We start from the raw sequence: 24,877 nt of genomic DNA on the forward strand, positions 1-24,877 counted from the left end.
GGGAAGAAATGTGAAGCCTTTGGTGAAGTGCAAGACTTTATAAGCAGCTTCAAGTTATAGATTGTTAATGTCGTAAGACTACTAGGGGTGAGTGTTGTTGAAGCATGAAAATTCTGAGGAAGCAAAAACAAACGCGCTCTTATTTATGTACACAAAATCGCCAAGTTTTTCTTCCTAGAGATCCGATACGGGACCAATCGCATTTCGGTACAATTTGATTTTAACCAGTTCTAGCTCCAAAAAGTACTTCTTAATATAGCAATACTAAAGCCCTATACACACGTCTCTCCTCGTCTAGAAAAGTGAAAATGGGTGCGTAATATAGAGTTTTTGCAGAGGAGAATTTGGTTATAAAACAACGCAAAAATTCGAACCTTACAATGACATAAAAAGTAGACACATGTAAAACAACCTCATTTATTTACTATTCAATTGAACAATGTACATCTAAGCTTCTAATTTTCCAGTATTTGGTTTCGATACTAAAGCACCAAAAATGACCAAGGAACATCCAATTGCAAATAGTCCCTTCCCCATAGCACACTGGAAACTGTTTTCCACTGCCGGGTCAAACTGCCAGATAACAATAGCTATAAAAAAGACGACGCCAATGATGCTGGCGATGGGAGCTGGAATGGAGAATGACATGGAGTTGTTGAGTCAATTATAAGAGAAATAAGCCTTGATTTCGAAAGGCTCTTTATAGATCAACGAAAGGCCGGTGTGTGCACTGTATTAGAAAACAAGTTGAAGCAACCGAGTTTCCGATTGGTCAGGATAAGCTCTACTGAAAAAAGGTGGCTTTTAAATCATTTCTGTAAGGGAGGTTATCACAGGAAATTGGTGCCGTGCGTAATTTCGAGTTCACAAAGTTTCTAAAGCGCAAATACAAACGCAATACAAAAGAAGGCACTTTTATCGCTGATGAGTAAAGTATATAGAAAGCTGCCGAATATACAGCCAATCCTGGTTCAGCTTATCAGTATGGAGCTTCTTTTCTTTGAAACAGGTCGAATAGTCATCGAAAACTCGTGCGTTGTTTCTGTATGTGTGCCTGCCAGCATGCAATCTCTAAATTCAACTCCACTAAAAATGACTGTGGCGCGCATTGTCTGATATAATATTGCAGATAACAAAAAAATTTGGTGCCGTTCCTCACAAGAGGGGCACCACAGGCAATGTCTTCCACGATGAAGAAAGGGATGTCATCGAGTAAGCAATGAAGATGGATCAATACCTGAGATCTCGACTGTTATTGTCCACATATTCTTAAACTTGCAAGGGCGCTGCTAAGTTCCACAGTCTTAGCTACCGAGAGTTAGCCGAGCCTATGACATATCTCTGATGAAGCCCATTTTGTGTTTGACACCGTGGACAAAGCTGTCCCATGTATGTCAAAATTACTTGTACGAAAGTTGTGTGTCCCGTTTCCGCAAGCGGCATCACAAAAGGAAAAAATCTAGAAATAAAATTCCAATCTCAGATCTCATATAAAAGGACTAATCTCTACACACAAATCACCAAAGGGGGATAATCATACTTGCAAATCTATTACAAAGGAAAAACCAAGGATGAGTTTGCTTTCAGGTAATTCTAGCACTATTCCTGAGATTCGAATCTCCAGTTTCGAATTATCACTTCTTTCCCCGTATGCAGTGTTGCACAACTTTAGAGATTCTTTTTTTGCAGAATCAATTTACATCAATAAAATTGTTGGTACTGGCTTTCGTTTACCGCCACCATTGCACTCAACACACGGCAATGCGTTGAACCCTTCATTTTTGAATCTCATCGGAAAGAGTATATCTGTCATTTTTGCAATTTTAATCGTGTTCCAAACCATACAGTATTTAAAATCAAGGTCTTTCAGAAGTAGGGAATCAGTTGGAACCAGTTGGTCACAAATTCTTCGCGTATTGGCAATTACTATTCAGATCGTCTCCTTGTTTGCTCTTTATTTCATAGTTGGCAATGACTACATCACTTACGACACGGCGGCAACAGTTTTAGCTGCTCTTTTACATGTCGTTGAATACCAAAAATCGACCGTGGCAGCTGCCTCGCTACTTTTTTACTGGCTTGTGAAGATATTGTTCTTAGCGATAGTTGTTATACAGGATTCAGTTTCGAAGCATCACATACTTCTGACTGATTCTTTGAGTTATGGTTTGGAAATTGCTATATTTGCAACATCGGTTTTGGTGTTGATACTTGAGGTTGGGTTCTATACACCTGGATTTAAAGTGGAGAACCACGATAGTAAAGCGTCGGTTTTTTCACTGCTTTCATTCAGTTTCATACAACCAGTTATTGATAAGGTGTATCAAACTGATGACATCAAGATTTCTGAGCTCCCTGAAGTTGCAGACAATCTTAGATGTGACGAAGTTACTCCCAAGTTGAGGCATTATTGGAATTATGAGAAATCACTCAAATCTCATTTTCTTAGCAAAATATGGTCGTCAATTAGAAGACAAAAGTATGAAAATACCCCTGTTCTATTCGGTGCAGTGTTCAAAGCATACTATGGCTACTTGCTAGGCAACCTCTTGCTAGCTTTTACTGAAACCATATTGCAGTTTTCTCAACCATTTGTTTTGATGAAATTTCTTGGGTTCTTTGATACCTATCTTTACACTGCGGAAGAGGATAAACCACCTATCATTATTGGATATTATTGGGCTGGGGTCATGTTCCTAGTTTCTGTGGGAAATTTTATCACTTACAATCAAATGAGCATTTTGCAAAATAAATTGGCAATTAGTATTAGAAGCTCGCTCACAAGTTTGGTATACCAAAAGGCATTGAACTTCTCACCTGCGTCCAGACTGAAGAAGCCCACTGGTGATATTATCAATAATATTTCAGTTGATGTTGGTCAAATAAATGGATTGTTTTTGATGTTGGGTGACTATTCGGCGGCACCTATCAAGTTGATTGTATGCCTTGTGGCATTATACAAATTCTTCAAAACTGCATCGTTCTTTGGTTTGGGAGCGGCTTTGTTATCGGTCCCTTTGGTTACTTTAGTCAACGCAACTGTGATTACGAGTTATAAACAAATGATGAAGGATAAGGATGAGAGAACCACATTGATTACAGAAATTATTAACCTGGCCAAGAGTATCAAACTCTACTCATGGGAAAAGCCAATGTTGGAAAGGTTGAGTCATGTCAGAAACAACAAGGAGTTGCAAAATCTTAAACTGATTGGTATCATCATCGCTCTTGCTCAGTTTTTGTGGACGTGTGTTCCATTTATCATTAGTTGTGCTTGTTTTGCCGCTTTTTCATGGTTGTACAAGATCCCATTAACTCCAGAGATTGTGTTTCCAGCGTTGAGTTTGTTTGATTTGTTAATGGAGCCAATGATGATCATTCCTAATTTAGTTGTCAGTGTTGTGGAAACAAAAGTTTCTTTGGGCAGATTGACTGAGTTGTTGACGTTGGAAGAGATTAGTCCAGATCAAGATGGGAAAATTAAAAGAGAGCTTCTCCCCAAGGGTGAGTATTCAGTGAAAATCCAAAATACCAATTTTGTTTGGAACCTTAATGAGACAGACCAATCATATAAAGACGAAGAGGATGAAGTTGAAGGTGAAAGTTCAACTAATGTGGCCTTGAAAGATATCAATTTCTTAGCAAAGAAGGGAAAGTTGACTTGTGTTGTTGGGAAAGTCGGAAGTGGAAAGTCCACTTTATTAAATGCAATTCTCGGTGATATTCCAATCAGAGGAGGCGATTTCCTGGACAACGAGGGTGCTTCACAATCAAATGTTGAAGCATATGGATCTATTGCATATTGCCCACAATCACCTTGGATTTTGAATGGTACTGTGAAAGAGAATATCTTGTTTGGACATAAGTACGACTCTGAGTTTTACAGAAAAACCATAATTGCATGTGAATTGGTTTCCGATTTTAAAACATTACCTGATGGTGATAAAACTAATGTTGGTGAAAAGGGTATTTCGTTAAGTGGTGGACAAAAGGCACGTATTTCTTTAGCAAGAGCGGTGTATGCAAGAGCAGATATCTATCTCTTGGATGATGTTTTGGCTGCAGTTGATGCACACGTCGGTAAAGCATTGATTAAGCAGGTGCTCGCTAGTGACGGAATCATTGGGAATCGAACCAAGATTTTAGCAACAAATTCTGTGCCTGTTTTGCACGATGCTGATGATATCTACCTCTTGTCGAAGGGATCGGTCATCGAGCATGGTAAGTATGAAGACGTGATGGCAAGAAAAGGTGATTTAGCAAGTTTGATCAATGAATTTGGTAGGCAAGGTTCTGATGATACGAGAGAGGTTACACCTGAGTCAGAGCAACAAGGAAATGACTTGAAAGAGCTCGAAGATGCTGAAATTAAGCACAATGTTCGAGAAACTATTGAGGACGAGCTCGTTCATAATGACTTACGTCGTGCAAGTATTGTATCCTTTGATCATGTGTATGCCGATGATGAGGTTGAAGGTGAAGACAACGATATTCCAGGAAACTCCTCCGGTCGCAAAACAGATATAGAAGAAGAGGGAAAACAAAAAGGAACAGTTCCGCTTAAAACTTTTCTCCGTTACGTCAAAGAGAGTAATGTTGGTTACTTTTCCGTATTTTTGATACTGAGTGTCGGTGTCATGCTACTCAATGTTGTTGAAACCTATATTTTAAAGGATTGGTCAAACATCAACAAAGAGCATGACTCTACCGTTAGGCCAGTTTTCTTTTTAGGATTATATTTTGCTGTTGGTGCTTTAGGTGGTGCATTAACTTATTTCCGTTATTTTATATTCTGGTCATTCTGCATCATCCGTGCTGCAGGATATTTCCACGATACCATGGCAAAGTCGATATTACGTTCGCCAATGTCATTTTTTGACACGACACCAGTGGGTAGAGTATTGAACAGGTTCACTCAGGATGTTTCTAACTTAGATATGACATTGCCATTTACGTTGATTAGTTTTCTTCAATTGATCCTTAAAGCAATAATCACACTCACCGTTGTGGTTGCGTCATTACCTAGCATGCTTGTGGTTATCCTAGTTTTGGCTGTGATTTACAACTACTACAGAGCAAGATACATTCCAACATCGAGGGAATTGAAACGCTTACAATCTGTTGTCAACTCGCCAGTTTTATCGGTAATTCAAGAATCGTTAAATGGTGTTGAAACCATCACCGCATTCCACCAAAAGGAAAGGTTCATACACAAATGTAAGAAATTCATTGACCAGAGGACGTTGGTCAATATTGTGAATGTTGACGTCATGAGATGGTTGTCAATGAGATTGCAATCCATCTCGGCTGTGATCTTGTTAGCAGCATCCGTTTTGTCTGTGTATTCCTTGACAGGATCACATCCCTTGGTTCCAGCCATGGTAGGTTTCGTTTTGACATATGTTATTACTGTCCCTTCTATATTGACTAGTTTGATCAATTCATGGAGTTCAGTTCAGGTCAGTGGTGTTGCATTGGAACGTATTATTGAGTACTGCGACTTGCCTTCAGAAGCACCTTTGATTATTGAGGACAAGCGACCAGAGGATTCTTGGCCAGCACATGGTGTTGTGAAATTCAACAACTATAGTACCAGGTACAGAGAGAACTTGGACCCAGTCTTGAAAGATATTGAGTTTACAATCGAGTCGAGACAAAAAGTAGGAGTTGTGGGTAGAACCGGAGCAGGTAAATCGTCTTTGACTTTAGCATTGTTTAGAATCATTGAAGCTACTGGAGGGAACATTGAAATTGATGGTATCAACATTAGTGAGATTGGATTGTATGACCTTAGACATCATTTAACAATTATTCCACAAGACGCGCATACATTTAAAGCTTCTGTGAGAGAAAACTTGGATCCATTTGAAGAGTACACTGATGAAAGATTATGGAAAGTTTTGGAATTGGCGCATTTAAAAGAACATGTTGAGAAAATGGAGACGGATCCAACTGAAGAGGAAAAACAAAAGAGTAAGAATCCTGACGAGTTGCCAAAAAAGCGTGGGTTAGATGCTCAAATTGAAAACGGTGGTTCGAATTTGTCCGCTGGTCAAAAACAACTCTTGTGTTTGGCTAGAGCTTTGTTGAATGAAACAAGCAAGATTTTGGTGTTGGATGAAGCCACTGCTGCTGTCGACTTCCAAACTGACAAGATCATTCAAGAGACTATTAGAGAGCAATTTAAAGACAAGACAATTATTACGATTGCTCATAGGATAGATACTATCATGGACAGTGATAAGATCTTAGTTTTGGATCAAGGGAAAGTTGCTGAATTTGATGCTCCGCAAACGTTATTGAAAGATGAAAATAGTATATTCTATTCACTTTCAAGGCAAGGCGGATATATTTGAGAAACCACATAGAAATTTAAGTAGTATTACTTTTGTAGAATAATGTGAGTCATTGGTTTAAAGGTAAACAGATGCGGCTGTAAAGAGAAGATACGTTCTATTTGTCTATCGGACATAGAGCTGTACCAATTCGGAAGTAAATACTGTTTTGTGTGTTTTGTATAACATTACTCTTGATTGACTTTTGAGTCAGAAGAGAAATGTGTTTTTGTATAGTAATTTTAATTTAAATTAAAAAACACAAAAAATTCCATTTTTATCCGTACAAAGGTGTGGCATCAGTTTTCATTATTTGAATTAATACACTGAATGAAGGGGAGGTACACTTCGAACCAATCAAAGAGCTTTGTAGCAGAGGATATGAATGTAATACAGTATTTGGAACCCTTTATTCTAAGCTACTAATATGTTTAATCCCATAGGTCTGCCGATGGTATCGGTCTTTTCATGAAAATCTGATTCGCTGATGGTGATAATACACTCTACTCGTATGTGTTGCTCAATTCAGCTCATATGGAGGGAAAAAATTTCACTCTATTCCTACCTCACAGCCCTTGGTTGTTTATGTTTACCTTTTTTTCCCCGTAGATTATTACTCATTGATGTAAACAGTGAAATAGACCACAGGAGATGAAATTTACACAAAATGAAAGCTTTTTCGTTTATCTTCTTCTACAAATAAAATCTCATCAATTTTCCTCAAATCCTTTCAATACAACTATTCTTTCTAAAAGTATCACCTTGATGAGTGCACATAATGAACTGATTTTGGGGTACTCCCTGCCTGAGATTTCTCTATTCAGCCCGTCGTCATTACTTCACACATTTAACTTTATCAATTTTAACCAAGAGCCAACCATGTATTTGCAATCTAACTCCTACAAATTCACCATTCCACGACCATTATATTCCAAATGGCATAATTCATTGAACCCTGAATTTGTTTACTATGTCGGAATTGCCATATCTTTGTTTTTCGGACTTCTTTTAGCATACCGGCTATTGTCATTGCTTTTAAGACTGAGAAAACAAACCTTTATACACACATCCACTCCTACGATTCAAAACTTTAAAATTGCTTCAATATTAGTTCAGGCTGCACTTTTGGTGCTGATTTGGGCCATGACTGGGTTGCCCGTCCTTATTGTGTCGATTGTCGCTACAGTACTCTCTTTTGGCGTTGCCATTGTGGAATTTCGAGTCTCGCCAATCCCAGTTGCAGAGTCGCTTTTGTTCTGGATTGTTAACACTGCATATTTATTTGCAGCACTTATTCAAGACTCATTTTCCAAGCACAAAATCTTTGGCCTTAGTGGACCACTGTATCTGTTGGAGGCTCTATTAGTTGTCAACAGCTTGTCCATATTCATACTAGAGGTTGGATACTACAAACCAGGATTTGAAGATTCTGATCTCCCATTCATGGATAAAGTGAACTTGTTCTCCTACATTACCTTCTACTACCTCCAGCCATTAATTGACAAGATCTACAAGAATGATGACGTACAATTCGAAGACTTGCCAAAGATTTTAGGAGAACTTTCTTGTGACGAAACAAAGCCCAGAGTTATAAAGCATTGGGAAGTTGAGAAGGACAAAGCGAAAAGAAAGCCAGGACCATTTACAAAGTTATGGGCAATAATCAGAAGAAAGAAAGCCGAAAACAAACCAAATTTGTTTACTGCTATATTCGCCGCTTTTGCTTCCGAATTTTACAAGAACTTTGCATTAATGATTATCCAAACTGGTTTGGTATTTGCCCAGCCATTTGTTTTGAGGAAATTTATTCAATTTTTCACAGCGTATTTTTACAATCACGAGAAACCACCCATCATTATTGGCTATTTCTGGTCGTCTTTGATGTTTGCAATTTCATGTGCAAACTTTATCACATTCAACCAAGCATTCAATTTGCAATTCAATATTGGATGTGGTATTCAATCGTCATTGACTACAATCATTTACGAAAAAGCATTACGTTTATCGCCACAATCGCGTAAGAACAAGCCTACGGGAGACATTATCAATCACATTACTATGGATATTGACATTATTTTTTGGTTTTGTTGGAGTCTTGGTGATTTTATTTCCGCGCCCTTGAAATTGATTGTTTGTTTGTTCTCATTGTATCAATTGTTTCGTCATGCTACCTGGGCTGGTGTTTTAACAGCTACGATTGTTACACCAGTCGCCACCTACATCAATGCTTCGATGTCAAAAAATTATATTCAATTAATGAAAGACAAGGATGATAGAACTAGTTTGGTGACAGAAATTTTAAACTCAGCAAAGAGCATCAAGTTTTATTCATGGGAAAAGCCAATGTTGAAGAGATTAGGTCATGTCAGAAATGAAAGAGAGTTGAAAAACATCAAAAAGATTGGTGTTGTTAGTGCTTTGGCTCAATTCTTGTGGTCATGTATTCCTTTCTTTGTGAGTTGTGCTACTTATGCCGCGTACTCCTACTTCTACAAGGTTCCATTGACTCCTGATATTGTCTTCCCAGCATTAGCATTGTTTGACTTGTTATCGGAACCTATGTTGTTGATTCCAAATTTTATTGTGGATGTCATTGAAGTCTCAACATCATTGTCGCGTATTGGTGAATTGCTTTGTTTGGATGAGTTGGCAGATGATCAGCAAGGGCACGTAAAGAGAGACTTGGACGCAAGAGCTAACCCTCAAGACTCTGTAATTGTGAAAAATGCCACTTTTGTTTGGAATGCGAATGCAGAGGGATCTCAGGACTATAGAGATGAAGAGAGCGAGGTTCAGGAAACCCCAGCGGCAAATATTGCATTGAAGAATATCAATTTTGTTGCTAAAAAGAGTAAACTCACATGTATTGTTGGAAAAGTTGGTAGTGGAAAGTCATCGTTGATCAAGGCTATTTTGGGTGACATCCCAATTCAAATTCCAAAGTATTCCGATGCCAGTGATGCATCTTCACCCAGTGTTGAGACTTTTGGATCCATTGCGTATTGCCCTCAAAATCCATGGATTTTGAATGGTACAGTCAAGGAAAACATTTTGTTTGGTCACAGATACGATTCTGAATTTTACAGAAAGACCATAGTTGCGTGTGAGTTAGTTTCAGATTTCAAGAACTTACCGGACGGAGATCAAACTGTGGTGGGAGAAAAGGGTATTTCTTTAAGTGGTGGTCAAAAGGCACGTATTTCTTTGGCAAGAGCAGTATATGCTAGAGCAGATATTTACCTCCTAGATGATGTCTTGTCCGCCGTCGATGCACATGTTGGTAAAGCGTTGATCAAACAAGTCTTGTCAGACACTGGTATTATTGGCGATCGTACAAAGATTTTGGCTACAAATTCAGTTCCTGTTTTGCACGAAACCAATGATATTTATCTTTTGGCTGGTGGTGCCATTGTTGAGCATGGTAACTACAACACTGTAATGAAAAGCAAAGGTGAATTGGCATCCTTGATCAAAGAATATGGAAGAAAGAAGGAAGATAAAGGAGAGGAAAGTGCCGAGGAGTCAGAGCCATCTGTACCCGAACAAGAAGAAGAAGATACCACCACACCCGTGGACCCCAAACAATCACTTCAGACAGATGACTTGGTTGATGAAATTGTTGATTATATTGGAGAGGAGAACAGAGGCGTTGTCCAACAAGCAATTTTACGTCGTGCTTCATTAGTGTCTCTCAACCACTCCTATGCCAAGGATGAAGAGGAACAAGATGGGGTCGTGAGGAGAACCGGTCATACTGAAGAAGAAACAAGAAAAGGTACTGTCCCTTGGAATGTGTTCAAGCAATACATTGTTGCGTGTGATTACAAGTACTTTTCAGTTTATGTTGTTGGTACTTTGCTCACATTGTTGATCACTGTTGGTGAGAAGTATTTATTGAGCTACTGGTCGGGATTAAACAAGGAAGAAAATAAAACCGTCAACCCAACATTCTTTTTGGGTCTTTACGCAGCGTTTGGTGTGCTTTCTGGATTGTTGACATACTTGACGGCCTTAGTCATTTGGGGATATTGTATTGTCAAAGGGGCAGCCTTTTTCCACAACAAGATGGCAAATTCAGTATTACATTCACCAATGTCCTTTTTCGATTCAACTCCAATTGGTCGTATTTTGAACAGATTTACTGAAGATATTGGTAAGATTGATATGCATTTGCCATGGATGTTGATTGGGTTTATCACTACAGTGCTTAACGGATTGGTTACATTTGGTGTGATTTTCTATTCCCTTCCAGGAATGTTTATTGTTATTGCTGGTTTGTTGTTTGTTTACAACTATTTCAGAGTTAGGTTCATTCCAACGGCAAGGGAGTTGAAGAGATTGGAATCTGTTGCAAAGTCCCCTGTTTTGGCTACTATACAAGAATCTATTAACGGGGTTGAGACTATCAAAGCATTCCTTCAGCGTGACAGGTTTGTTCACAAGAGCAAAAAGTTTATTGATGACAAAGCCTTGATTGGAATTGTCATTCAAAATTGTAACAGATGGTTGTCGATGAGATTGCAATCCATCTCTTCTAGTATCATGTTTTGCACTGCGTTGTTGGCAGTCATAACATTAGGTGGTAAGCATCCAATATTGCCAAGTATTTTGGGTTTTGTTATGACTTATTCATTGACTATCACATACATTTTGAACTCAGTGGTTAGGTATTGGGCTGATATGCAATCTGGTGGAGTTGCTATAGAGAGAATTATCGAATACTGTGATTTGCCTTCTGAAGCTCCAATGATTGTTGAAGGAAAGAGACCGGAAAAATCATGGCCAGCTCATGGTGTGGTAAATTTCAAAAAGTATAGCACTGCATACAGAGCTCATTTGGACCCAGTATTACGTGAGATTGAATTGACGATTGCATCGAGAGAGAAAGTCGGTATCGTGGGAAGAACAGGTGCAGGTAAATCGTCTTTGACTTTAGCGTTGTTTAGAATCATTGAAGCTACCGGAGGAAAGATTGAGATTGATGGTATAAATATTAGCGAGATTGGATTGTATGACCTTAGACATCATTTGACAATCATTCCACAAGAGGCTCATACGTTTAGGGCATCGGTAAGGGAAAACTTGGACCCATTTGGAGAGTATACTGACGAAAAGTTGTGGAAAGCTTTGGAGTTGGCACATTTGAAAGAACATGTCGAGAAAATGGAATCAGGTCCAACAGAGGCTGAGAAGGAAGCAAGTAACAATCCCGATGAGTTGCCAAAGAAGTATGGATTGGATGCAGATATTGAGGAAGGTGGTTCCAACTTGTCAGCTGGTCAAAAGCAACTCTTGTGCTTGGCTAGGGCCTTGTTGAATGAAACAAGCAAGATTTTGGTATTGGATGAAGCCACAGCTGCTGTCGACTTCCAAACTGACAAGATCATCCAAGAGACCATTAGAGAACAGTTTAAGGACAAGACAATCATTACGATTGCGCATAGAATTGACACCATCATGGACAGTGATAAGATCTTAGTTTTGGATCAAGGAAAAGTCGCTGAATTCGACACCCCAGAGAATTTGCTCAAGAATCAGAATAGTATATTCTACTCCCTTTCTAAAGAAGGTGGGTACATAGATTAGTTTTTTGTTTAAATTGTACGTTTATTTATAAATAATCATTTATTAGTGTTGTCAAATCTGCTCTCTGTTTCATTAGTTTGACTTTCCGCTCTTCACTAACTGGTCCTTTCAATAACCTTTTGTTGGCTCCTGGGCAGAGACCATTTCGTCCAACTGTACAAATGTCACAATTACCAGCCCGTGGTACACAAACGACTTGACCAAATCCAACAATTAATGGATTGATATCACGCCAGTACTTTTCCGGAAGCCAGCTTTCTAACTCGACGCGGCATTTCTCGGGCGTTGTTGCTTTTGGTGAAACCCAATGCCATAACAATGCTAGCCGATGTAGATGCACGTCGACTCCTATTCCACTATTAATATTCCAGCCTGCTTGTAGCAATAGGTAGCCCATTTTTGGTCCTACGCCCGGTAGCCTAACAATGTCCTCAATGCGGTTCGGTATATCTCCATTGAATTCAGATTTCAACATCTGACACGTCTTTGCTATGTATTGAGCTTTTCGGTTATGAAATCCAACTTTGCAAATGTACGAATCAATTTCAATTTCAGACAACTCGGACATGGCTTCAAGGCAGAAGCCACCGGCGTGCTTCTTTTCGAGTCCTTTGTTGAGATTCACCATCGCTTCGTAATTTACTTCGTCTTTAGTTTGTGAACTCAACATTAGTGAAATTAATAATTGAAAGCGATACTTCTTTGGATTAGACACTTTCAAGCCAGGTGTTATTGTATTTGGCATACTCTCGCAACCTTGACCATCGACTGGTGCCAAGAATTTAGACCTCATTTGAACAACCGTGTTATAGATTTGAGCCCATGAAGGGGGACCCTTGTTAAAATCGTCTGGATCAACTTTGGAAAATACATTTGGCTGGAGCTCAGATTCGAGTTCGATCTTCACCCGCGGATCATCGACAGATTTCTCAAATGTGATATCAGCATTATGGCTTGCTGGTGTCTTTTCCGTTTTTATTTCCACTCGCGAATCCGTATGTCCGGCTTTCTTTCCAACAGTTTTACCACTTGGAACACTTAGAACCTTTGCCTTCTTTGTCAAGGTCTCAAAGCTGGAAGAGATCACCCTCTTACTAGGCATATTTGCAAACAAGCCGTGTATTCTCTCACACTTCCACTCTTTCACTTCTGAGATCGCGCGAAGGGAACTTCAGTTTATCGCGGTACCCTTTTTTTTCCGTCTTCTGATTTTTCGCCGAAACAGGCGGAGAAAGAATTTTTTTTTCCAAAAGTTAGTCATAATTATAAAACCTGGGGTCACCTCATATATGCATATTCGAAACAACCAACTTTGTTTCCAGAAGCCACCTCTTCTTGACCCTAAATCATGTCGATACAAACTGTGAAGCAGGAACCCCAGCACTCACATACAATAGGACCATATTCCGACCATCTTGTTCAAGATGACCAACTACCCGAGAAGAAACAGAAATCGTCAAAGAAAGGGGCCCGAACTAATTTGAAAACTATTAGGGCTCCGGGATCTCGATCTAATCGTGTGGCGCAAGCATGTGATAGGTGTAGGGCGAAAAAGACAAAATGTGATGGTGGGGACCCATGCTCCACTTGCTCGGCTGTGGGATTAAAGTGTATCGTTTCAGATAAACTAAGCCGAAAAGCCTTCCCAAAGGGTTACACCGAAACTTTGGAGGAAAGAGTGAGACATCTTGAAGCTGAGGTTAAAAAGTTGGTTGGCATTTTGGATATGCGGGATGAACAGCTCGAGTTGTTGGGAGGTACAAAGAGTAACACCATTTTAACTGAGCACAACACAGGTACAGATTCAAAACATGATCATGAAATTACAACTTCAAACCTAACTTTGCTCGACGCTCAGAATCAAATGCATCTTCACATGCATGATGCTAATGGTTGCTCTTGTGGTTGTGACCACTCTCACGCGGTTCATGAACGGCCAGTGTCAGTTGCAGGGTCGCTATATGAAGCGCCACCAATATCTGTCGCAAGTTCCGCTAAACTCAGCGATGATAAAGAGGATTTTGATACAAACAGCTTGCTAAGCTTGGATGATGTTCCAAATGCGCCGGTACCGCGCGAAAGACATCATTTTGCTTCCAATTCTACGAACCGTGACTCGACTCCTGCACCTGGAGCTTTTGCCGCAGCAACTGCAATTGCCCAAATGCACAGAAAAAGATTATATGAACAACAGCAAGAGCAGCATAGTGAAACAAGCAAACAAAGAATGTTGACTTCATTGGTAGCAACTTCTTTACCACGAAGCACAGAAGAAACACTTTGTGTACCAGCGCTTTTGGCTAGAATTTGCCAAGCGTATGGATATGATTCCAAACCTGCCATCTTGGCTGCTAATGCGTTGGCAACATTGAAGGATCGCACAACACATAGAACGCCATTTGGGCAAGAAATTCCTGACAGATTATCTGCTCTTTTGATGGACCGTGAAGATGTGATTAAGCTCGGCTCTGATGACGTGGTTGTCTTTTTGAGAGATGTTGTTCACTTCCCAAGTTCAAGATTGGATATTGACCAATTAATGACTGTATATTTTCAGCAATGGGGAAATGTGATGCCGATTTTAGACAAAGCCGCTTTTTTGAAAAGTTATATGAGAGTCATGCAAATTATGGAAATGGGATCAGCTCCTGAAGATGATGGATTATTTCCCGAACTGATTGAAAAAGTTGCTGCATTGATGGTATTGTTGTTGAGTATGGGACTTCTTTCAAGCAAAAATGTCTACCTCAAACTGGAGAATGCTCAAAACTACATTTTCTTAATGAAGCATTATGATATGTTGATTCATGAATTCATAAAACCAAATTGTTTAATTACCAAGCATTGTTCTATTCAGTCCTTGCAAGTTTTGTCCTTGGCACTTCAGTACTGTCTAGCCATTGGAGACATATCGACCTGTTACGACTTAAGAGGTCGAGTCATTAGCATGGCTCAACAACTAAGGCTTCACAGATGTCCTGCGGCCATATTGGGATTAGACGTTAACGGAAAAGATAATTTGAATTCACAAAATTTCATGCAAGGTGAAAGGCGTATCTTGTTTTGGTGCATTTATTGTCTTGACACGTATTGCTCGCTAAACTTGGGGGTGCCGAGGTTGATGAAGGACTATGAGATTGAATGTGCGATGCCTTTCTCTGGTAAGGGAAATGAAGAAGGTGATCTGGACAACAGTGAAGAAGATGATAACGTAAACATTTTAATCGTTAACAATACAGAGTTGACCATTGTGGGGAAAGTCTCCAAAATGGCTTTGAGCGTCATGTTGTTTTGTAAAGTTTTGGCTAGCATTTTGGATTCAATTTATTCTAGGTTTGACAATGGTGAAGACGCTTATAGAAAAGCATTACACAAGGATAGAATGTTGGATTGTTGGCGTCGGGAGTTGCCAGCTGAATTGAAGTTTGATGTTGATGTAAGTGGGTTATCCTTGTCGACAACAGATACAAAGTACTATCAAGGTAGTATTTGGGAGAACTGTAATACTCAGCAGTTGACATTAATTTACTTGTATTACCACGCAAAGATTTTGATATACTTGCCAATTATATCGAAATACGGAAAGCATCACAACGTTGGATTATCGCAAAAGGAGCAAATGAGTAAAGGCGAAAGTGATACAACCACTATAGTTTCTACAATGAGTTTGGTGCAACAATCGTCGAGCCAGATTTTGCAAATTGTGCGATCATCAGCCACTTCTTCTAATTCGTCAGTGTTACCTATTCCAGTCAATATTGCGAGAGAACAATCATTGCTTACTTTGTTGGTAGCAAAGGGAACTTTAGATTATATCAAAGGAGGTCCGTTATTTAATAACCTGAAACAACTCTTGCTTGATTCGGTTTCTGCAATAGCTAAAGATGCCAAATATGAAACACCCGATAGCTTGAATAGGAATTCTGTGAAATTAGTGGAGTTGTCAGTTATGAGCATCCTTGGAATCAATTTGAATAAGTTTTCAGACAACTTGAAGAAGAAGACATCCACCATCCCCATTCAAAAAACAGCAGTTGAGAGAGAGCCTAAATTTGCCAATAGTAAGCCATGCAACTCATTCATTTCAAATATGAAGCAACAGCAAAATACTGAGCTAGCGTATCAGAAAGTGAACCCCAATGTTGAAATCTCCACGAACTTGCAAGCAAATCCTGAGATTGATGCTTACGGCAATCTCGATGACCTTGAATCGCTTTTGAAATTTGATCCATTTAGCATCAATGTGCACGATCCCATGCATATGAATGAGTTTGTCACAGACGGTTCACTTGGTTTTGGTCCGTATTTGGAATTGCCTAATACTGGCAATATTAGCTTTGACAATGCTCAGATATTCAACAATTTTAATGGCAACAACTATTCCTCATGATACCTGGGGTCCACTCGTTATTTATTGTATAGAATGTTCATTTCTTCTTTGTTTAATATTACATTAGAGCTGGCTTCATCCCAAAGTGTTGTGTATTCATTACTCTCTTGCGCCTGGATTTCAAGGCAACATCGTGTTCGTGGGAAACGAATTTTGAGGCTTTGCAAAATTTCAATCCAGTCTGTGGAAGTAAGGAGTAGCTTCTCACCAAAATTCTCTGGTCGTCGATTTTGCAAAGTTCTTGACATGTTGTTATTCTTTGATCTTGCACAATACTCATCGATACGACTCTGTTTGGCAATAAAGTACTTGCTTTTATCTGCTTCGAACATCTCGCGAACCAGGTTACTCATTGATTGGTTCTTCTTTCTCGATTTGGTTGCATTAGATTGCCTCTTTTTGCCTCTTTTCTTGACCGGCTCTGAAACCTTGTAGTCCTCCATTGGCTCAAACGAGTCACAACGCAATGATCTCAATGACATTATAGATTTCTTTTGAATCTCAGTCTCTTTTTCCAATTCAGTGACACTTTCATGTATCGACTGCATTTGAGTCATGTTGAAGTACACTTCTTCCGAATCTGAGGCTTCTTCATTGTGATCGTGAGCGGCTAATGTTGGTTCTATGACATGAGATCTCTCTTCCGTGATGTGCGTCGGGTCTTCTGAAAATCTATTCCACTTGATTGGCTTTAGAAATGTTGTAATTTCGTCTTCTGAGTCCGATATCACGTCCTCGACATTGTGCATACTTGTCAACTATGGAGCATCACCTACATCTAAGTCTTAATCTCAGATCTACGCGTCGTTACAATTATTTTTTTCCCTTTCTAGGGAAGCTTTTTTACAACATGTAATTGAACATAGTCCACAGCCTGTCTCTTCAGCGATAAGTTTGGTGTTTAGTTAAGGCAATGCTTATTTGTACTGGCGAAACTTGATGTTCTCAAACTTCCAAGGGCAAGCAATTTTCCTGTTATTTCAGTTTCACGGACACTTCCTTTACAGGGGCCTCTGAACAAGACGAAAGCGCAATAAGCAAAAGTAATTGCATCTTTGTCATATCCGTCCACTAGCATTGAGGTTGTTAAAAGATTGAAAGAGATGTGCCATTACGTACTTTTTTCATTCGATCCCGAATTCCGCATCAAAGTTCTAAACTTCGACGGTCTCCCTCGATCAAAACTCCGCAAAAAACAAAAAAGAGAGCCGTCCCTTAAAGGTTGTCCCAATTCAAAAGTATAAATACTGCTCCGTTACGACACTTTCGGGAAAACTATTTCACTACACATCACTAAAGCTAAAGATATCAATGGCTACTTTCTCAAAATCAAGCTTCAAGACATTAAATTACAACTCATTTCGTCCCCATTATCCTCCTTCGTTCTACAAGATATTGAGTCAATATGTTCAAAAGGGACACCAACAGCATGATTTGCCAGTGGACAAAGCAATTGATTTGGGCTGTGGTACAGGGGTTGCAACCTATCCACTATTGAACTTTGTCCGCCATGTAATAGGACTCGACTTGTCACCACTGATGATTGACACTGCCAATTCTTTAATCCAGCAACGTTTGAAGGAAATGGGCGTTGACCCAAGTGATTCAAGGATATCATTCAAAGTGGGTTCTGCTGAAAGTTTTGTTAATGACCATGATAATGTTGAGGCAAATTCAATAGACTTGATAACTGCTGCTCAATGCATTCATTGGTTTCAAGACTATGACAGTTTTTTTCAAAGTAGTGCTAAATTATTGAAATCTGGTGGTACATTGGCATATTTTTACTACATCGACCCTATGATTGTCGACTTTTCAGGTCCATCAAGTGGAGATAAAGATGCCATTTTAGAGAAGGCCTATGAGATATATTTGAAATACGCCTACTACGATCCAAACTTAATTGGTCCTCATTGGGAACAGCCAGGAAGAGGTATCTTGAAGCATTTTTGTGAAGAGGTAAACTCTCATATACCGAAGGACCAATTCACCGATATTATTATCAACACCTACAAAGCTACTCCAAGCAACCCCAGTGCTGATGATAGCAGAGATTTGAACTTGAAGAAACTGGGAATTAATTTACTGGAGTACTTGGCTTACTTTGAAACTTACAGCGGATTCCACAACTATAAGGAAAAGACTGGAAATTCCGAGTTGATTAAAGAAGATTTTGTGAACGAATTAGTTGACGCGACAGGGTGGGATTTGGAAAAGACCAAGATTGATTTGGTTTGGAATACCGGTTATACTTTTGCTAGAAAGAAGTAGTTACTCATAAATATACACTGTAACGACGTCTCCAATAATTTGTGTCGGTAGCAACACCGCGTTCTAAATAACAGAAACGCAAATAATTTTCGTCATTTCTCAGTATAACAACCCTACATAACCCCTAAAAAACTAACAATTAAACGAATGTTGCTCATACTACCGAAACTCGTTGTTCGGTTTTTACTAGCAACTTTTCTAACCTGGATAGTTTTGACTACGTCGATTCCACAAGTTTTAATAAATCACATAAATACCCAAGTCAAAACAAATCGATTCACGAGTGATCAATACCCACAACATTCAATAACTTTTCCTAAATCGCTATCATCGATTGCAGATGCTACTGTGTACTATGTAATTGGTCACCCTGATGACGAAGTCATGTTTTTTTCGCCAACAATATTAGAGTTATCCAAGCCAAAATACAACAACACAATTAAACTAATCTGTTTCTCCAAAGGAGACGCTGTTGATGAATCGATGGGGCCAATCCGTGTAAAGGAATTGTACAAATCAACCAGTATACTAGGAATTGACCAAAACGATGTCTCTGTGTTAAATTACAAGGACGGGATGAACGAATCCTGGCCAATCAAAGATATCCATGAGTCTTTAAAGCAGACCATTGATGTAAAGAGTAATGGAAAGCTGGTGATAATCACATTTGATGAGTTTGGAGTCTCCAATCATCCAAATCACATTGCATTATATCATGGAGCAAAATTATTCCTCAACAGTTTAATCAAGAAGAATGTCAAATTGTACAAGCTAAAGAGTTTAGGGTTTTGTGAAAAGTACAGTTTTACATTATTGACAAATATTGAGTTATTTGTTGATTACATTTCTAGTCTCATACAAAGGTTTGTGCCAGTCAACATCACCGTCAGCTTTTTCGAGCCAAAGAACAGTTCAACTTCAATCAAAATATATTCTGACTTAAACATGCTTGCATGTAGCTACGCAGCTATGGGGTATGGACATTTCAGTCAAATGGTATGGTTTAGATATGGATGGTTGATGTTGAGTAGATATCTCACTTATAATCATTTAATAGAAGTCATTAACTAAATAGAATTTTAGATCCAGTCTCAAACATTTTTGAACCCAAACTGCTTTTGACACCAATTACTACCGTGCTCAAAATATTCTTTCTTTGATATACTGATCTTTTCAAGAATGTCATTGTTGGTCAAATTAATACCACCGTGCCATGCCAATTCGTCTTTCGGTACGGCTTGATAGTTATCATGCACCCTCACGTGCCACATGTGAGGTAATTCCTTGGTCAATTCCGTTTTCAAGCGGGTTTTGAAATTAGGGAGGTTTGTTGTCCCTCCAGAGAGGCATATATTAGCCAGTAGTAGTGGTCTTGTAATATCGGGGCATGACATAATACTAGACACCACTAGGTCAGTCAAGTTTTTTATTGGCGCACCTTGTAACACCAGGCTTGAAGCAGTTGCTCCGTTGAGGTCGAAAATGATCTCAGGATGATAAAAGGACTCTGGAACAGTAAATCTTTCGTCGTGCAATGCCAATAATTGAGTATCAGGTGCGACTTTGGTATCTTTGGTTTTGACAAATCCTGTAGTAGTAGTCTTAAAATCGGGTAGTACAAACTCACACTTGTAATTTTGCTTATTCTTCAAAACATCGTTAAAGTTTTCGGCTAGAAAGCAAGTGGACTCTTTAATGGTGTTTATAAGTACAGGATCGTCTGACATGTCATAATGTCGAAAAGAAACCACTTCCCGTAGTAACCCATTGAGTACGTTTCCACCAATTGGTAGTTTTCGTACCCCCTCCCAGTGTACTTTCTTGTAGATTACTGGAACAATCCAAGTGGCATTGAATCCAGAGTCAACGACTAGACTGAAATCTGAATTTATGACCGACTCATCAACACCAAACGGCACTAATGATGCTGGAATACAACGATAATATTCACCAAATTCATATTCTTCAAACACTATTTGATCGGTGTTTGAAGACAATTGTGGTAATTGAAATGGTGTTTCTGTCAAGGTTAAATGGGTATTGGAAGTGTCAATTTCTGCCTTCAGAATTTGATCTAAGGTGTAGTCCCAAACAGGTTTTTCAGTCTCCCAAGATGTAAGATTCCCTTGCTCGAATGGTCGTCTAATTTGAATTCCTGAATAATCCTTCGAATGGGTCTTGTACTGGTTGCCAATGTGTATCACCCCATCTCTGGTCCTCGTTATCGCATTCAATACTTTTGTTGGTGCTGAGACATTGTCAGAGTTGAACCCAGCCTTAACATTGAATGTCCCGTTATCCACCACCAAATATTGTTTACTCATGAATCAGACTTCGTGTGTGAGATGAGTACTACAGAGAGGTTCCTTTTTCGCTTCACACTCCAAAGTTTTCTGGATCGATAAGATGGTAGCGTATTCACATTGGTCACCGACTACAAGTTTCCCAACAAATGATACCTCAGGCGAGTTCAGTACAGTCGGATAACCTTACAAATCATCTGCTTTTCGGAGCAAAGAGAAGGATTTTTTCAGGAATTCAAATTTGAAATTACAGGCTTTGTTGCAACTACATCATTTGTAGCCACAGTTTTCGATAATTTACCATTTTGTCAACACCGTAGTTAAATGATCCAGCCTGTGTACTGACGAATATTACTCAATTAGACCTTTATGTACTAGATTGTGTAAATAGGTGGTCGTGGTGAAATCATGCATATCATCCTATAATTTTCTTTACTGTGGATGTCATTGTCGTTTATTTATTGTTCCGCGCGCAAAGATTAATTGCAATTGTAATAAGCTGATTCCACCCCACTTCTTTCCATTTCAAGAGACACACTAACTTTAGCCACCCTCCACATTATAAGAAAAGTATAATCCTAACGTCCACTATATTAGAGACGTTGAATACATCTCCTCGAATAGTTGTGCTTATTATCAAGCTCTCTCAACCGAAATCACCTGAACATCGGCTTCATAAAAAAAATTATATATTTATTATCTACCAGCCATCAAAAACCAATGACTTTATTATCAAAGGTGTTCAATAATAGCTCCGAGAGGAGGCTACTGCAGCTGCTGGCTCTGCTGCTGACTGGCCCACATTCGAGAAAACTAACTCCCACGTCGTCACACAGGTCCTCGTCAGCTTTATCACCGATGAATTCAGCTACATCATCTGCGTCATCATTAGCCCCTACAAGAACAAGTAATGGCCGCACAATCAAGTCGCTGGACTCTTCTCATTCACCTTTAGCATACACTTTGTCAATAGCACTTGAGTCGCCACCGATTATTCTTTATGGCAGTCCATCGGAATCAACTGGCTCCATAATATCCGGGCTACTAAGATTGATTACCACAAGTGAAGTTGAATTAGAGAGAGTCACGCTTACCTTGAAACAGACCATGAGATATACAAAGCCATTTGTTATACCAAACTCATCATCAATAGCTAATTGCAAGGATTGTACCGACAGGACAGAAGAATTGGCACGTTGGGATGTCTTAACCTCACACTTTAAATTCACACCGGGCAATCATGCCTACCCATTTTCGCATTTATTACCAGGGTCCCTCCCTCCAACCTCGAAATTGGGATCGGTTAACTCGCACTCATTTATAAAATATGATTTAATTGCGGAAGTTGTTGCTGCAGATCCGCTGCAAAATAAGAGACTTGTCTTGCCAATTAACATCTCAAGGCTGACTTTGAGAGGACCAGACCGAAATTCATTGCGAGTTTTTCCTCCTACAGAAGTTACTGCCAGTGCTGTATTACCAAATGTTGTTTATCCCAAGTCCACTTTCCCTATTGAATTAAAATTGGATAATTTAGTGAGTGGATCACTGCAAAGGAGGTGGAGAATGAGGAAACTAGTATGGAGGATAGAAGAAAACATCAAAGTCAAGGCCCATGTCTGTCCCAAACACTCTGAAAAACTTGACGCAATTGAAAAACTGTACAAGAAATCGCCACAAAAGATTGAAAAGCCATCTGGAATGCACCATAGCACTGTACAAACAAATGTAGCATTTATTTACAGTCCATCGACTCAGTCATCTAACGAGCCGGTGTTGCTAGAGAATGGTTTGCCTGACAGTGTGCCACTTGACGATGGATCTCATGACATTGAAGAAACTGTGCGAACGGCGCCTTCAAATGTGCATCAAACCTTTCTTGAAGATTTTGGAGGCGCGTCAGCAAATGCTGGGCCTATAGAGAGTACTGCAGGAAGTGCGCTTACACCACAGCAATCAAATCGCCCATATGATTCAGAAAAACATTTATACATGGAAGAAACGAGAACGATAAATTATGGTGAAATCAAGTCCGGTTGGAAGTCAGACTTTTCTGGGAAAGGACGTATTGAAATGGTTGCAAACATAAGTGTAAACAGATTGTCAACGGGCTCCAATAATCACATCACAAAAGTCAGTACTGACGACAAAGTTCATGCTGGTAATGATTTTAAAAATGGCGCTAATATATCGTGTGATATTGACGATCCTACTTTGGGAGTCTTTGTCACCCACACATTAATCGTTGAAGTTGTTGTTGCCGAGGAGTTGGTTCACCACGTTGATCGTAAAAATTCAAATCACCTCAATCCCACAAGTAGCAGAGACTCTGTGAATCCTAGAAGAGGTGCATCCTCCAATTCAGTTCCAAATAATCAGTCACCAAATTTGGCTCCCACGTCGTCAAACTCTGCACCAAACAACAATACTCAATTGAGTGGTGTTCCAACTGGAGCTGCGCGTGTTTTGAGGATGCAGTTCAAGCTTCCCTTTACTGAAAGATCAGGACTTGGTATTGCATGGGATGATGAGGTTCCGCCAACATATGAAGATGTGAGAACATTGAGTCCACCTAATTATCAAGATCAATCTGTTAATGCAACACCACCACCTGCTCCTCCTCCACCTACTCCGGGTGGGTCATCTATGCCAGACAGGCCAACTCCTAATGTGTTGTACGGTAGAGGTGAAACACCTATCGTCGGTAGTTTTGGTTTACACGGACAGAATCAGCAAAGTTTAGATGGGATGATGGATAACATGCAGGAACTATCTATTTAAAGCATATATACTATTACTAAGCATATTAAGATCTTTGTAGCGCATTGGATAACACTGCCATCCTTGTACTATCCTCGAAACTTGCAAAAGCTCGGGTTCCAGGTCCAAACTGGCTCACTTGAATGAGGGAATCGTAAAGCCGTAGCAACTCTTGCAAGTCAGCTACTGCCTCCGAGCGCAAATCATTCACAACCTCGTGAAATTCTCTTGATCTAATAATATCTATGGGTAGTTGATTTTCAATTAGGAACGCTAACAAGTGATGATAAAATAGTTTTGTATCAAATGTGTAGCTTTGAGGTGGAAGCTGCTGTCCTGAAGAAAGAGGAGCTTCGTTACGTGTAAATTCTTGTCTTGTGAAACTACTTCCTGAATGGTCTTGATTTGTACTATGCTGTCCAGTTTGGGTGTCCCTATATTGATGAGTTGTATCTGCGTGTCTCCCAGGACTGGGCCTCATCCCCAGTGTAACTCCATGAGTCCTCAAATGCTCTACTAACTTCTTGGGCGACCCTTTATCAGACGGTACTCTTACAACAGCTCGCATGCAATTATTACAAACAGCAATATTAGGATTTTTACTATCTTGTTTGAACCAGGACCATACCCAAGACCTCTTTTTGGCACCAAATTTCTTGCCGGGTCTGTTTTTCCTCTTCCGTTTTGATTTAGATGGTGATTGCAAAGATGGACGTCGTGGCTGATTGAAAGTGGTGCCACCAGTGTATTGATTGAACTGTGTTGATGGGTATACTAAAGAGCCTCTTGTTTGATTGCTTACTGGTACTACTTCTTGATTTGTCGGACTCTGTAGTTGTGGGTGTAAATGTTGGTTCTGACTTCCATAGGTTGTGGATCCAATGAACCGGGTTGGTGGTATCGTATATGCTGCCTCTACCGGTGCCCCTGATGACCCTTGTTGATAATCAAAGGGTGTTTCATGGAGCGTAAATGGTTGCTGTGGCGGCCTCATTGTCAGTTCCCTTGTTATATCTGCATCGGGGTTGCCGGCCATATCGTGATCCGAGGGGTTCATGATGGCACAAGCAACAATTGAACAATCACCCTCCTCGTATATACTTCTCTACTCAGAGAAACGCAGCTGGTATGGATTCATCAACTTGTCCGGTTTTAGAGCTTGGCAGCCTACCACATGAAAGAATAATTTTTGGTAGTGTCGCATATTTGACGTCGCGAGATTTTCACTTTGT

At 39.6% G+C, this 24,877-nt stretch overlaps 9 protein-coding genes across 9 annotated transcripts; 5 read left to right on the forward strand and 4 right to left on the reverse strand. All coding sequences in view use genetic code 12, as the record gives it.

The window, feature by feature from the left end:
* Nucleotides 1-1,571: 1,571 nt before the first annotated feature.
* On the forward strand, nt 1,572-6,356 carry I9W82_005196 (uncharacterized protein; the record flags this gene model as incomplete). The annotated part of the gene is made up of 1 exon (XM_067694346.1): nt 1,572-6,356. One exon carries the CDS (start codon nt 1,572-1,574, stop codon nt 6,354-6,356), a length of 4,785 nt encoding a protein of 1,594 aa, XP_067546676.1.
* Nucleotides 6,357-7,214: 858 nt separating this feature from the next.
* Nucleotides 7,215-11,921, forward strand: I9W82_005197 (BPT1; the record flags this gene model as incomplete). Its single annotated transcript, XM_067694347.1, has 1 exon — nt 7,215-11,921. One exon carries the CDS (start codon nt 7,215-7,217, stop codon nt 11,919-11,921), a length of 4,707 nt encoding a protein of 1,568 aa, XP_067546677.1.
* Nucleotides 11,922-11,946: 25 nt separating this feature from the next.
* Nucleotides 11,947-13,023, reverse strand: NTG1 (bifunctional N-glycosylase/AP lyase; the record flags this gene model as incomplete). The annotated part of the gene is made up of 1 exon (XM_067694348.1): nt 11,947-13,023. One exon carries the CDS (start codon nt 13,021-13,023, stop codon nt 11,947-11,949), a length of 1,077 nt encoding a protein of 358 aa, XP_067546678.1.
* A 246-nt stretch (nt 13,024-13,269) lies between these two features.
* On the forward strand, nt 13,270-16,311 carry CAT8 (DNA-binding transcription factor; the record flags this gene model as incomplete). Its single annotated transcript, XM_067694349.1, has 1 exon — nt 13,270-16,311. One exon carries the CDS (start codon nt 13,270-13,272, stop codon nt 16,309-16,311), a length of 3,042 nt encoding a protein of 1,013 aa, XP_067546679.1.
* A 17-nt stretch (nt 16,312-16,328) lies between these two features.
* Nucleotides 16,329-17,060, reverse strand: I9W82_005200 (uncharacterized protein; the record flags this gene model as incomplete). Its single annotated transcript, XM_067694352.1, has 1 exon — nt 16,329-17,060. The coding sequence occupies one exon, from the start codon at nt 17,058-17,060 to the stop codon at nt 16,329-16,331; it is 732 nt and encodes a 243-aa protein (XP_067546680.1).
* Nucleotides 17,061-17,622: 562 nt separating this feature from the next.
* On the forward strand, nt 17,623-19,653 carry I9W82_005201 (uncharacterized protein; the record flags this gene model as incomplete). Its single annotated transcript, XM_067694353.1, has 2 exons — nt 17,623-18,556; nt 18,794-19,653. The coding sequence occupies 2 exons, from the start codon at nt 17,623-17,625 to the stop codon at nt 19,651-19,653; spliced, it is 1,794 nt and encodes a 597-aa protein (XP_067546681.1).
* Nucleotides 19,654-19,673: 20 nt separating this feature from the next.
* I9W82_005202 (uncharacterized protein) lies at nt 19,674-20,906 on the reverse strand (the record flags this gene model as incomplete). The annotated part of the gene is made up of 1 exon (XM_067694354.1): nt 19,674-20,906. The coding sequence occupies one exon, from the start codon at nt 20,904-20,906 to the stop codon at nt 19,674-19,676; it is 1,233 nt and encodes a 410-aa protein (XP_067546682.1).
* Nucleotides 20,907-21,743: 837 nt separating this feature from the next.
* On the forward strand, nt 21,744-23,666 carry I9W82_005203 (uncharacterized protein; the record flags this gene model as incomplete). Its single annotated transcript, XM_067694355.1, has 1 exon — nt 21,744-23,666. One exon carries the CDS (start codon nt 21,744-21,746, stop codon nt 23,664-23,666), a length of 1,923 nt encoding a protein of 640 aa, XP_067546683.1.
* A 25-nt stretch (nt 23,667-23,691) lies between these two features.
* Nucleotides 23,692-24,702, reverse strand: I9W82_005204 (uncharacterized protein; the record flags this gene model as incomplete). Its single annotated transcript, XM_067694356.1, has 1 exon — nt 23,692-24,702. One exon carries the CDS (start codon nt 24,700-24,702, stop codon nt 23,692-23,694), a length of 1,011 nt encoding a protein of 336 aa, XP_067546684.1.
* Between the last annotated feature and the right edge of the window lie 175 nt (nt 24,703-24,877).

This window comes from Candida metapsilosis (assembly GCF_017655625.1).
Source record: "Candida metapsilosis strain BP57 chromosome Unknown scaffold7, whole genome shotgun sequence".
Taxonomy (NCBI): domain Eukaryota; kingdom Fungi; phylum Ascomycota; class Pichiomycetes; order Serinales; family Debaryomycetaceae; genus Lodderomyces; species Lodderomyces metapsilosis.